The 14,699-nt window shown below is 41.9% G+C and overlaps 1 protein-coding gene across 1 annotated transcript in view; it reads right to left on the reverse strand.

Moving 5' to 3' along the window:
• Window positions 1–517: 517 nt before the first annotated feature.
• lrrc4ba (leucine rich repeat containing 4Ba) overlaps window positions 518–14,699 on the reverse strand; it is a 34,075-nt gene continuing 19,893 nt past the window's right edge. The window contains exons 2-3 of the mRNA XM_008329633.3: window positions 10,007–10,561; window positions 518–6,998 (exon numbers count right to left, since the gene is read on the reverse strand). Coding sequence (XP_008327855.1) covers window positions 5,043–6,998; window positions 10,007–10,252 — 2,202 coding nt within the window. The 5' untranslated portion in view covers window positions 10,253–10,561 and the 3' untranslated portion in view covers window positions 518–5,042. The remainder of the gene's footprint in view (window positions 6,999–10,006; window positions 10,562–14,699) is intronic.

Raw genomic sequence — 14,699 nt, forward strand, 5'->3', positions numbered from 1 at the left:
GTACTGTCCTGTGTGATAATCCTCCAAGAAAAACACTCATCATTCACAGCTCTATTTGTTGAAAATGAGCGCTGTTGTCTAGGAAATACATCAGTGACGCCATGTGCATCAATAACAGACAGCACTTACTGTTAAACTGCTACAAACCCATCAGACTTAGTGGTGAAAAAGTGAAGCCAAACATCCCCTTTGTACAGGAACGCAATACAAATCTCTGAGTCTAAACTCATCTGAGAAGAACGTGCACTGGACTGTGACTAGACTAAAGACTGGAGGTTTTTTCTCACAATGCTGACCAGAAACTGCATCCCACCTGTGGTAACACAGGACTTAAAAACCAATAAAACACAGCCCTGCACGGTTTAATGTACACCATTATGTTTAGAATGATAAGTTAAATGACTATCGTAGTCATTTACCATGAAAACAGCCACTGAAATTGCACATCAAATATCACTCCACTTACCAAGTGTTACTTAAGTACAGACCTCTCTAAGCAGGTTGTTTTGGGAATGCGTTTTTTTTTTTTTTTTTTTGAATGTGACTGAGGACAATAATTTAAGCTCCTGTCATCACTTACACCACAGGCGACCCATTTTCGGCAAATTTCATTTGCTAAAACATCACAGCAGCATCTAATGCAACATAGTGTATCATAGTGTCTCTGCTTTAACATAACTTTCTCACTGCCTGTGAAAAAGTGCAGGCCTCATTCTTCTGGTGACTATTGCGTCACTCAGACAAAACACAGGGCTACATTGTCTATAAACAGACGCCACTGTGTCTCTACATGGCTGGTGTGAAATAAATTATTGCAGTGAAAGTTTAGGCGGAAGATGTTTTATCCTGGTTGCCCTATAAGCTGCCAGCAGAAACAGCTCACTCCACTATGAAGCACTCCAGGCCAAGACAATTTGTTCAGGGTAATCAATTGGACGGCTTAAGTAGTTAGATAAACAAAAACTGCCACTTGCCTGGACAGCTAGTTTTGGCAGGTGCATAAAAAATGTATACAGAATGAGATGTTCTGTCAAATGGACTCACTGACCCCAGAGGAACAGACCTTTCATTGTTTAGGAGCGTCCAAAAAGATCGAGGGAGAGAGTGGAAAAAGAGGACGGTCAAGGTCATCACCAAAATAAACAGTAGAATCACACACAGCAGTTCCCTCAGTCATTTTATAGTGGGCTACAGGAAGTGTGTGGTGGTGCAGGGGGTTGTTCTTCCAATTTTTATAAATGTTTACAGGATAAAAAGCAAACCAACAGACTGAACTTCCTTTCCCCTTTGCTCTTAGTTGTTAGTTGTTACCGTTAGCACAACCAAACTAACAAAAGCCACCTGTACAATTGCACATGTTTGCAAACAGGCAACAACATTACATTGGTAAAAGGTTTGCAGTGGTAAACAGTACTACACTCCATTTGTCCTCATTTCCATCCATACGTACTGTTTAAATTCCAGAGGTGAACAAACAGGCACTGGTGTAATTCACCTACTCCCTGAACGGCTGACTGAGTGGCACAGCCAACAGGGCATTTCCATGTGAGTGTTGGGAGTGTGTTCAGCACACTGTGACTCACACACTGCTGCACTGTGACTATGCGTCTCCAGCTCAAGCGAAGCTCTCCCTCTATCACCCAGCATCAATAACATGGCCTCTGGTTTGTAGCACTTTACAGGAGCAACAGGAGCGACACAATGCTTTCTAAAGTTATGAGCTACTACAGCTAACCGGGGGTGCAGTGGCATCTGAAGAATTAGGGCTAAATAGCTGTTTTAACAGTCCTTGGTTTGAGCCTCTGATGTACACGAAACTCTCTCTCTCTCTCTCTCACACACACACACACACAAACCACCTTCATACCCACCAGCACGGCCACATGATAATTTCTCTGTCATTTGCACAGCAGCAGATGAATATGTAAATAAGCTGTGAGAGGAATATGGATCCCCTGTGTTGGGAAAGAAATACAGTATGTTAATGAGTGTTGCAGGGTAAAAGTGTTAATCACAAGTGTAGGGTGCATAGATGCATTTAGCAATGGTGGCCTATGTAAATTAAATGCATAGGGGAATAAACGCGTTTAAATTGCCTGACTCAGTTACATAAAATCAGCATCTTACGAAATGTAGTCACGGGGGTAAAAATAAGTCTAACATCCGACGAGCCACATTATGTGGCCAATGGCACCTGGCAGTTTGGAGGGGAAGAGAAAAGGGGACGACAAAAATTCTATACCTTTCTGTTCTCCTCTCTTTAAACTTCAAATCAAGACACGATCATCACGGCTGCTGCAGCCGCAACGGTTGTCCGGGAAACCAACTGCCAGGGTGCTTATGGAGTTGGAGCTGATGTGGGGGGGTGAGATGGTGGTGTGAGAGGTGGAGGGGTTATTTAATGCGTGTACATGGGTACAATGTTCCAGCTTAGTTCTTTCCACTGAAACTACACCACACTTTCTTGGAGTGAATATTGGCCACAAAAAAGAACATGGATGACACAGGGATGTTTTTACGAGAAACTGTTGATGATGCTGTTTGCTGCAATAGAGCGTAGCCATGGCGACAAGGTGTTGACAGAGCGCCATACTGCTCCAAGCACTGTGATGGCGGTGACATTCAGGAAAGCACAGAAAGTGACTGTGAGTGAGCTTGTAAACCAGAGCAGGGCCTTTCCTGTCCCCGTGTACAGAAAAGAGAACCCAGTGCTGACCGTTTCAGATTCACCATGTCTTCTCCTCTCAAGCAGAACCGAAGGAATGCAGAGAGAGTGATAATGTTGAACAGAAAGAAAAGGATCAACAGAAATAGCCACCAATTTTCACAGACTTTCACTGCTATTTTATGTGCCAGGTTTTTAAATGTTCAAAGTGACCTTTTCTAACAGAACATCTCTCATAATTATACCCATTGTAATTAGCTAATTATAATAACAATAACAATATTACAATTAAGATAACACTTGATTAAAAAAACAGAAAATAATCAAAACTAGGTAAAAACCCAAAATAAAAAAAGAACACTTATATGGTTTTGTTTGTTGTTTTTTTTAAAAGAGATCTATAAGTTTCTATATTTTTTTTTTCTTCATTGAATTGTCCTTCTTCATTAGAAAAAATTCATCCACCACTGAATACTGTACGGTATGTCACCTCCTCCGTTAGCCAGCAAGCGTTGCTTACCTTTAAAAATGCTCAGCAATGCCTGTCATTCCTACTGCCATGAAATCCACTCATACACGATTACACTGAGATACAGTTGAGAAATCATCCTCTGCAGAGGAGCAGTCTTCAAAGGTTCATGTCCTGTCTAATGCATGATAACATGAGGGGTCCTGACCGCTTGAGGCATCAAGAGTGGACCAGTCAGTGGGCACTGGATGAGGGGGCCATTTTGAAGGCCCAGCCTTTTAATGCTGATGCATGTGGAGTTCACTTTGTGGCACAATGTGTCCGTCCAGCTTCTGTTCATCAGTCCGACAGGTCGACAGTTCAAAGACGACATCAGTGTCATATACAAATGGAAATTAAAGTACTTTTTAGCTCTTTGTTGCCATTCGCCGTAACAACAATGATCATTTTAATGATAGTAATGACAACATCGTAACTTGTTCTTTATCATCATTTTATTATATTACTGTCCAGGCAGATAAAGCCAATGGAAAATGCATGCTAAATCAGCATTTTCGACTTTCCACAAACAGTCCCAACTTTTGATAATAATAATAACGACTTAGCTTGTTGTCATTATCAACATTATGATCATTATTTTTACTTCTGTGGCCGAGCTAGATATCAAACGACGAGGAGCTGCTGTTGTATTCCATATTTTCACGTTAGCATAAAGATCCGCCTTCATGGATGACCCTGTAAGTGTGAATGTGACAGGAAGGAGAGAACACTTTTTGTAGCTACAAAAAAGTCGTGACCAAAATAAATTCACTCAAATTCACTTTGCCAGGTTTTTGTTTTTTGTCTCTTTCAACAGATGCCTTTCTCCCACGTGTCCTTCAGTTGCACAGTCAAAACAGCCATCTTATTCCGAGTGGAAAGAAGTGGTGAGAGACAGCCACAACACCAGCTGTGCATGTATGTGTTGTTTTATATATTCTTCAGTCGTTCAGTCAGAAGCTCGATAAGGATTCTTTATAATTTATTTCTTTGAATGAAAATATATTTACGGTATATATAACATGTACTTTCGGTCCCTTTATATACGCCTCTCGTTGTCCTTTAATCCCACAGATTTTTTTTTCTTCTCCAATGGGATCTCTTTTTTTTCTTCTTTCGAGATAACAGTAGCCACTAAGGTGTAAAAGGGATAAAAGTGAGAGTGAAAAAAGGAACAACTCCTGTTGTTTGTTTTGTCTCTTTGCAGACAATTAGTCTTTAAAGGTGTCCTGGACAGGAGCCCTCCATCGCTCTGATCCTGCTTGTCTTGTTTTTTTCTTGTACTTCCTGGAAACCTGGGACGAAACCATTCAACGAACCAATTGTTTGTAATTGAGTGTCTCTGCCAAACACTAATCTTACACCATGGTCAACAACATGGCCAGTAATATGCCTTTTTACCGTATATATACACTGAATAGGTCTGGGAATATATGAAAAAATCTGTAAAAAAAAAAGAAAAAAGAAAAAAGAAAATCTCATTCCACTCTGATTGCAGATACAAATTGTAAGAGTTGGCCTGATCCTGGGCTTTGGCAAATCCTTCAACACGTCACACAAGTGAAGAATTCTGGTGTTGGCTGTTTACATTGTGTCGTGGTCTTGTGTTGATTTAGTAGAGATGTATGTGCCAATGCAATTATCTGACTGGTGCTGATCAGATAGTGTCCTTTGTCTCTCCCAGTCTAACTATCTACTACTCTCTGTCAACATATAACACAAAGCAGTGACTATGTCAATTTTGTTGTTGCTGGAATCTGTCCGTAAGGACAGTAGGCTACAATCAGTCTCATATGCTAAAAATTGCTCCCTCTACCATTCTGCAGGGTGCCTTTCTTCTTAAGTCTTAACTTCCGCTCTCACTTTTACTCAGATTTGTGTCTCTTGCACATTTTCTTTTGAGCCATTCTTGAACAGCAGTGGCTCATTCTGGCCTTTACTCATTAGGCCTTTCAGGGAACTGTGGAGACCCAACTGCGGCAGGGGCACAGGTGAGGGCAGGGGGCCAATTGTGGAGTTTCCTCCACTGGTAGAAGAAGGAACCTGTGAACAGGATAAGGATGTGTTCTGAGAGCACGACGAAGGATTGTTGTTGTTGTTGAGGCCCATGCCAGAACCAACGCCCATTCCCAGACTCATCATGTTGTTGTTGAAGTGATGGGATTTGTAATAGTGGTTAAGGTGGTCTGATCGGGCCAGATTTGGCAGATTGACCATTTCTGGGTGGTGCAGTCGCAGGCTCTGGCCTCCTCCTATTCCGCTACTTCCACTCTGTGCCACAGTGGATCCTCCAGATATTCCACTGCCACGTCCACTGGCCCCCGCACTGAGTTCATCCTCCACATTGATAATCTCAATGGCACGAGCAGGGCCGTGGTGTTTATGTAGCTGATGCTGCTTCCTCAGCTTGTAGAATACCACCAGCATCACAGCTGCCATGAAAGTAATGGCTACGAAGCAGCCAATGATGATCTTGGTGGTTTTCATCACATCATCTAGGCCTGAGAAACCCGGTTCATGTATAGGAAGGGTGAAGGTGGGCTGGGTGGCCCAAGGAGAGGAGGAGGACCAGCCAGCAGACAGGGAAGAGGGTGTGGTAGAAACACCATCCAGCCACACGTGGCCTGAAGGAGTGGGTCCATGTTGGACGTGGATGAACGTCTCGTTGATGGCAACCAGTGCCGAGTCTTCATCTCCTGTGGTCTCAGATTCGACGGTGACCGTGGTGAAGTAGGTGTAGTTGACACTGGCATCTGCAGCAGTGACATTGAGTACAGCAGTCGCCGTGGTGTTTCCAGCGGCATTGGTGACCATGCAGGTGTACTGGCCCGTGTCTCTCAGGGTGACATTTGTAAAGTTGAGCGTGCCATCGTGCAGGACTGATATCCGCACTCGATAAGAGCCGTGGGTCATCAGGGTGCCATTAGGAGTGATCCAGTTGACAGATGTCATAGAGGTGCTTGTGCGGCATTTTAGCTCAGCAGCCATACCTTCAGTGACATTAAGGTCTGTAGGTGGCTCCACAATTACCGGAGCAAAGCAGGTGAAGTGGCTTTGGTCGAGCTCCCCAATGTACTTGCCCTTCAAGGCAGGAGGAGCGTGACAGCGGGCACAGCAGGTGGTGTTGCTGGGCACCGTCTCTTTCAGCCACCAACTAAGCCAAAGCACATCACAGTTACAGACCCACGGATTGTGATTGAGGTGTACTCTCTCCAGCTGATGGAGTGGTGTGAACAGGTCATGGGGCAATGAGTGAAGGGAGTTGTGGGACAGGTTAAGTTCCTCTAGGCTTTTCAGGTCATCAAAGGCATTGCGTTCAATGACCGACACTTGCGAGTGCATGAGCCACAGCTTGCGAAGAGACACTAAGCCCTGAAAGGAACCAGGTCGAATGATCTCTAACCTGTTCCCAGAAAGCTCAAGTTCCTCTAGTCGCACAAGGGCCGTCAGTTTAGGAATGTCTTTCAGTCCGCACATACCCAGGTTCAAGTACCGTAAATTGATGAGGCCAACAAATGCTGCATCCGAAATGAAATCCAACTTCTTGAGTTCGCCAAGGTCCAGCCGACGTAGCGATGGGATGCGGTGGAAGGCATAGGCAGGCAAAGTCTCAATGGGGTTGTTGCGTAGCCAGAGCTCCCGCAGCTTGCTGAGGTACTCGAAGGCATGTGATGGCACCAGTGTGAGGCGGTTGTCAAAGAGCTCCAGTGTGTTGAGGTTTGGGAGGCCATTGAATGCTCCAACTTCAATCTGACGGATCTGATTTTTGGAAAGCTGCAAGATCTCCAGATGTCTCAAGTGCTTGAATGTGTCGGACTTGATCACCTGGAAACACAAAGATTGAAAAAAATACTCAGTGTACAACAGGTTCAATGGTAACTTGGGATTGCAAACAAAAAGGATTTCTGTAGTGGTGACCCCACTGTTTCCCAACTATTATATATTTATATTTTTTGTAAAACACACAATACATGCAATTTTATAAAAATATTTCCAGCTTGTGCTTAAAGTTTGGGTGAAAAAGTTGAGCTTGTCAAAAGTATTTACTATGACAGTCAGCCGTCAGTGACACAAGGCAGTTGCATATGCAGGATTTTTGTTCAGAAATAAAATATGAGGCATGATGGAAGTTTAGCTTGGATTTGTTCCAAGGAAACAACTTTATATATATTATATATTTAGTTTCACCATCAACATCAAAATATTTATGCAGCTTTAATTTGTTTTGTCTTTTTTTTCTAGTATTGAATTAATTTACTTTATTTAATCACATATTCAACAAAGGCGCTAAATACATTTACTTTTGGGGTCCTTACGTAAACAGTGGAGTAAATCTAGCTTGAACCCAGATCTGTTTGTAACCCTGGCCTTATTTCAGTGCAGCCTCCTGACACTGTAGTGCATTTCACAGTGTTGTTTCAATGAGACTCGGGGGACGTTCTGCTGAAACCTTATTATGCTTCCATAATGAAACGATTAACGGTGTTGGACTGTTACACCATTGACACCATTCACAAAGTAATATAAATTATTATTTTATTATTTTAAATGGATTCTCACAGATGTTTCGTCCATATATTAAACAGACATTATGTACTTTTTCGAGGCCACCAAAAATGTTCTGTACATATTGTGGAAATTACCACAAACACTAGCAAACAAAGGTTTGATTTTGGATAGAAGCTGTCAAGGCTTTACTCTCACCGTACTAAGTTAAGAAAAACTAGGATACCCTCAGGTGTTCAAACATTTTTAGATTTTTAATTATTTCTAACGGGGCTGCGGGATAGGATAAACGGAAATGCAATCTGTGGGCTGAAAATGAAAAGCAAAAAAAAAAAAACAAACGCCTTACTGTTTTCACTTTTATTAAAAACAGTATCTGTGAAAACTGCACACCCGGAATCATGCAGCCTTATGTCCCATTTATGCTCCATTACCTCCACATAAGCGTTAATAAGATATTTTCTCTGAGGAATAAGGGATACGTGGCTGCTCTGCCCAACGTACAAAGCAGTTCAACGCGATTAGAGATGCACTAGACAAGTTTAACAATGTGGTGGAAGTGTATTCCTTTTCATTAGTGTAATAGAAATAAATGTATACACAGTGTAGGAACAACGCGTTGTCAGCAGCATGACAGGTAATCCAATTACTTGAAATGCTGCAGCAAAATAGTAAATCCAGAACACTCCCTGTGTTTGGAGATGTGGAGATGTGTTTGCTTTGTTTTGATGATCTGTGGTTAAGTGATCTTCCCTCCCAGCTGTACAGCCACAGAACACCATCAAGGGACAAGGGATTCATGGGTAAAGCACACAAAAAGTCAGCACCGTGTCATGGAATAAAATGCCTTGTTTTCAAGTCTCAACGCTGTTTGTCCCTCAGGTGAGACCGGGACTCACTGTTAAATAATGCACTTGTTTTTTTCACTGTCTTCTCTCCAAACCTGACTTAACAAATAGCTGATTATGGCTCATAGATTTATAATAAATAATAATGTATAATAATTAGATTAAAAAACAATGTCACACAAACTATAATAGTATATATTATAAACTATAATCTGTAGTTTGATCATATTTGACTGGCCAAATGAATACTACATATTAAACCGCAGCAAAGGAAAAACTGTTTCCTGGACTTATGGTTAGTCAGCACCGACACTCAAGAACCAAACCAGACCTTTTTGAGCAGGATTAGACCTGGCTTAGTCCTAATATTAAAATCTGAGCTGAAGAGTGTGTTAGTACAGCAACCCCGCAGTCGTCTGAGTGTCCCTCATATGGTGGCATTGAAGTTTTAATGCATCAACCCCTAATGGCTCCAGATGTATGCATAATGAGCAGCAATTCCCTCTGCTAAATGCTAATTGTTAAATGTAGATAATGTAGGCATGGGTTTCTGGGATTCTGGATTTTCTACCACAGTTGGGTTTCTGCCGAACTGAGGAAATACTGTGGATTGAAACCAGACATATTTCTATGTCTGGACACAGTGTTACTCATGTGTTACTAATTTAAATGAATGCAACATCATTCAGTTAATAGACAGTTTTCTTTTTCATCCTCCACCATATATGTTTCAAGCCAATCCAGTTGTGCCCTGGCTAACTGTATATCCTGATTTTCAAAACTATATTTGGTTTAGTTTCCTAATTTCTAAATAATCCTTGTTCCAATAGGATATGATTTTATTAGTGTTTGGTGGAAATGACACAAAAGCACATGCATTTGTTGTGGTTATTTGAAATAACACGATCCATCCGTGGGCTCTAGAATCCTCCCTCCTCCCCCCTCTGTGAATAGAATCAATCTCCAGTCTGAGAGAAAGCGTTGATTAATGTGTCTTTGTACCCACGGAAGGGAAAAATCCTTTGTCTGTCACATAGGAATTGCCTCTTCTATCAATAACTATACAAATGGCAACACTTAGAATAAATGAAATCAATACATGTATTAAGACATGTCAACGCGGCATGTGAGAAAAAAAAACAAAACATCCTCTGCACTGGAATGTGAGAGATAATAAAACGTGTGTTTTTTCTGTTTGATTTATGTTGTAATGCAGGTGTTAATAAAAATGAGACTGAACCATGACCTCCAGTCGCTCATCTGTGTTTGAGGAACAAGCACCAGCCGAAAGAAATCAATAAGATCCCCAGACAGGCATAAAATTGCGAGACGTGGTTTGATTTATAGGAATAAATAAAAAGCAGCATTTGTCTCATAAAGACTGTTGTTTCCCATCTCTGTGGTGTATGTAAATGGACCGTATTTACAACGCTCCTAGACTAACTGACGCCGTCCTCACTTCACCCCAAAGACCTTTACCTGGATAGAATTCTCCTGCAGGTTGAGGTATCGTGTGTTGACGGATATGCTCTCCGGCACCTCATCCAGGCTCTGCCTGGTGCAAATGACTCGACTGGCCTGGTTGGAACAGGTGCAGAGGGAGGGGCAGGTGGAGGCAGCTCCGACGGACTCTGGCCCAGGGAGGAAGAGCTGCAGCAGGAGCTGGGCGAGTAGAAAGAGGAAGGGGGAGGGGCCGGGAAGGCAGGTCAACGTGGCGATGGGCATGGCAACTGGGACATGACCCTGCTCTTTATTCTGAAGGTACAGCTGAGGTGAGTCCACAACGGTGGAGTTTCTTTTGAGAGTAGGGTGACGTTCCACGTTGGTCTCCGATCCTGAAGTGTTCCCTTTAACGCCGCATCTTCTGAAACGTTCTATTTGTCCTGGTTATTTCCGTTGCTTTCCCCGCGTGAATTTCTTTTCTTTTCTTTCACAAATAAACATGTAGATAAACAGTTGTTGATGTTATTCCCTTCTTCTTCCCAGTGTCCTTTGATTTAGACTTTTTGTGAAGCGAGTAGAACCCAGGAGTCGCTGTAAAAGAACAAAAGAGAGAGAAAAGGGATAGAACAGATATTAAAGCTGCAGCACAGACAGGGATTCATGTTTGCACCAGTAAAGAATGAAAAGAACAAACAGCACGTAGACGTCTCCAGTACACTTTATCATGGGAGAGGCTGTCAGGAAATCTGGGAGAAGCATTAGAACTCCTTTGTCACTGCTTATATCAAATCTCTCTTAATCCCTCAGCAGACTTTATTTTACAGAAATCAAATTCTCCCAGCCAGAGGAGGAGTAGGGCCATTTGTAATCAACTGTTTATAGTGATGAAACCAACACAGAGGACATGTAAGAAATAAGTACAAAGAGTCAATGATGTTGGCTTTGAAATGAATATATGTGCATGACGAGAGAGAGAGACACAGTGGAAACTTCTGCTAATTGTTTCTGAATGGCCTTCATCCATGTTTATTACTTAACAAAGCCTAAACTATTGGACATTTTGGTTGACCTTCAATGACCTACAACAGGGGGTCAAACTCATTTTCACTGTGGGCCTCATCACCAATACAGTTCTCCTTGAAGGGCCGGTTGTAAATGGAAGACTGTATAGATCAGGGCTCCGTGGACCAGTACCAGTCCATAGGTCATTTGGCCCCGTATGACCTATAATCATGCATTTGTGAAAGTTACAAAAGTTACAGCTGAGTGAATAAATCAGGCAAATTCCGATTCTCCATCTCTAATCTGGAAGGCTAAATTCCAAACTCCTAAACTGACACACTTACCTAGATGCAATAAAACTAAAACCTGTGATTGAATTCATCAGGCAGATGGACAGATAAAATAAACTCTCTGTTAGTTCAACACAAACTAAGGAAAAGACAAAAATATTTTGCAAGACATAAAGACGGACTGAAGTCTGGGCTCAAAAATTGCCACCAATATTTTGTGCTAATACTCTGTGTTTTCACAGGTTATTCTTATAACAACCTCATTACTTAAACAAAACAAACAAAAAAAAGCAATGGGGTTTTGAGAGCCGTGGTTTTACTACTGAGAAGCAATAATACCACCACAAGTGTGACACAGAGGCTTCCAGTTATCTCAGCCACAGTCTCGCTTGTTCATGTTAATTACACCACGCTACTGCAATTAATACGACAATGACATATTGATGTTTGAGCAATGCCATCACCTTTCTTTAAAGCCGTACTCATCAAGGTTGGTTCCAGACCTCTGAAACAACATGAGTCCAGTTTGACTCTGTGCAGCAATGCAGACACAACTGTGGAGCTAAAAGGCTAATTCCTGTGTGAGCACACTAGTGCATGCTCATGGGACCGGAGGACGGTAGCGAGTGGTGCAGTCTACATTAGCACTAATCTATGAGCAGCTCTCGTCAGGCTCCACCAACCTGAAGAGCCACAGCACTTCCCTCTGCTGCTTATTTAGACCTACAATAGATAACCTCAAACTAGGTCATCTAGCCAATCCAGATTTGACTCTTAAGGATGGCACTTGTAATGAGGGGACTTTGACACAGGGACTAATTTGACACGTTGATCATCTTCATGCAGGATAAGGAAAGAGACCAAGGTGGAGAGAGAGAGAGAGAGAGAGGGAAGAAGGAGAAGAATGAGAAGGAGAGGATTATTAATCTGATAGATGACTGTATGGCTGCAGGCAGAGGAGGGAATTATCAACACTACAGTAATAGATGAATACTGAGAAGCTGCAGAGAGTGAGCCGGCATAAGAGAGAAATGGAAGGAGAACGGAAGAGATAGCGACAGAGACAGATGGAGAAAAGGTTGAGTGAAAAACACGATGAGGGATAAAGACCCAGAGAGAGGCATGAAGAGTGAGAAGAGCAGAGAGGAGATCAGTAGTAAAAGACAGATTAAAAGTGAAAGAGGGGAGAAAATAAGGAGGGAGAGAAGAGGAGACGCATTAATATTAATAACTTAAGAGAGTGAGGGAGAAAGAAAGAGTGGGAGCTCAGTAGAATGTCCATAAAAAGAAGTGGAACAGAATGATAACATGAGAACACATATGAAACAGGGATCAGATACAAGATCATATATATGGATGTATATATATTAACTGTCAAACCACATTCATTAATTTGTGCATTTTATTACATTAAAATGTTTAATCCACAGGAAGTGCACACACACTGTACATCCACTCATTTCACCGTCCAAAAAGTTTTCATTTCACCAAAGCTCCTCCAGTTTGAAACACCAGCTCAACTTCAGGTCAGACGCCTGGGCTGTGTCAGACCAACCTGACTGAGCAGAGTGTGGGAGACTGTAGCCCGAATAACATGGTCGAGGACACCTGCTCTAGCAAAGTTTTATTCTCTGAGCCGACACCAAAGTCCAAGGTAATGACTAAAATCCACTGACTCATTATAACAAAATAATGAGTTTACATATTTTTCTACATCAATCATTTGAATCTCAGTGACACCAAAATGTCCAGGATGGAAAGAATCATTTAGTATGGTTAGATGTTGATAGATAAGTAACATCTATCAACATCTAACCATACTACCATACCATATTCTTTATTGTCTTTTTAAAAAAGTGATTTTTTTTTTTTAAATGTTACATACTAAATATATAAACCTGCCTAAAACTAGTGCTACATATTCACACCAACATTCCAGGTGACACAGAACAGCGGCACCAAAGCGTGAAATAGGCAACTGCAGCCACTGCAGCACAGCTGGATGATGCAACAGTTACCAGGGACAACAACAACAACAGCCACATCATGTCCAGGCTGACACACAGCAACACCGACGCAACTGCAAAAAAAAGAAAAAGAAAAGAAAGAGATTAAAAAAGAGAGACAGTGCTTTTATTTTTAGCCCGACTCTCACTGTTCCACATGTTTTAATTTACAGACACCTTTTTTAAATCAGCAGAGCTATTTCAGGTGGGCTGTGTCTGAGCAGAGCTGAAAGGTGTGGAGAGGAAGAGGAGCTGAGTGAGGCAGAGGTTCAGACAGTGGCTGTCTAAGGTCGGCTGGGTGGACTGAGGGTGGGGAGGTCGGAGAGGGGTGGGGGTGGGGGGGTTCTTTAGGAAAGACCAGTTGATGTTGACACCTGGTTCCTGGCTGTGTGCTTGTGTTCTGTTTTGCACCTGTGATGTCACCACATGAGAACGGCAGCCTCTTTGGAAAAAATAATTGAACACAATATTAAAATTATATATAAAAGATATTATAATAATTTTACACTGTTGAATAAAAGCTCTATTTTTCTTGCTAGGCTTATACGCATCCTTACAAACAACACAGAGGAATGACTACTGCTGACACAAACATGCACAAACAAAACTGTGAAATAAGTTTGACAATTGATCAATGTTAGAAAAGACTTGCAATATATCAATATATCAAAAATACACAATAATATGTAAAAATATGTAGAGTTGAAAGATTTTTCAAATGTTTAATTATACCATCTAAATTGTCATTGAATTGTACGCCACACAAAAACAGAATGTAAAACAAATGCGAATGTTAATCAGCCAGGAATATTTGGGCTACTCCTGGCTATGATAAAGTACCACCAGTCCTTTACTCTGGTCCAAAATTGATGAGAGCCTAATGTAGTCCGCATGCAAATCTGTACACGTGGCCCTACTTCCTTCTAATTAATGCTGGCTTTCCCGGTGAATATCTGGTGTTTTTGGTCGATATTTAATCAGGATGTCACATGAAAGGCTCCACGTTTGTTCCCCTTCTGGTCAACTAGCTTACCTTTAACCGGCGCGAGCTAACGCTTCGACCAGCTTGTGGCCCAGATCTGACAAACGGGAACAGATCGGCCAAGTGCCATCGTTTCCGGCCAAATGTGGGCCAAATAAAAGTGTCATATGTGCCAGGTATGAGCTGAACACCAGATGACAATTATTTTATATCAAAATAAACTTTTAGAAGCTTCATTCTCTGACGTTAGAGTCCACCCCCGTGTCATGCACTAAATAAACTGTTTAGAAAACTCAATCACTGCCCCTCTGCCCTGAGTGTCCACATGTGGGGGTAAACGCTGCACTGACCTTGCAGTTTGATGAAAGATGAACTCGCTGGCTGCAATGATTCATATTAATCCCTAACCCCCAACTCCTGATTGTCCTTCCACAGCTCACAAACACACT

The sequence above is a fragment of the Cynoglossus semilaevis genome, chromosome 17, assembly GCF_000523025.1.
Source record: "Cynoglossus semilaevis isolate Cse_v1.0 chromosome 17, Cse_v1.0, whole genome shotgun sequence".
NCBI lineage: Eukaryota > Metazoa > Chordata > Actinopteri > Pleuronectiformes > Cynoglossidae > Cynoglossus > Cynoglossus semilaevis.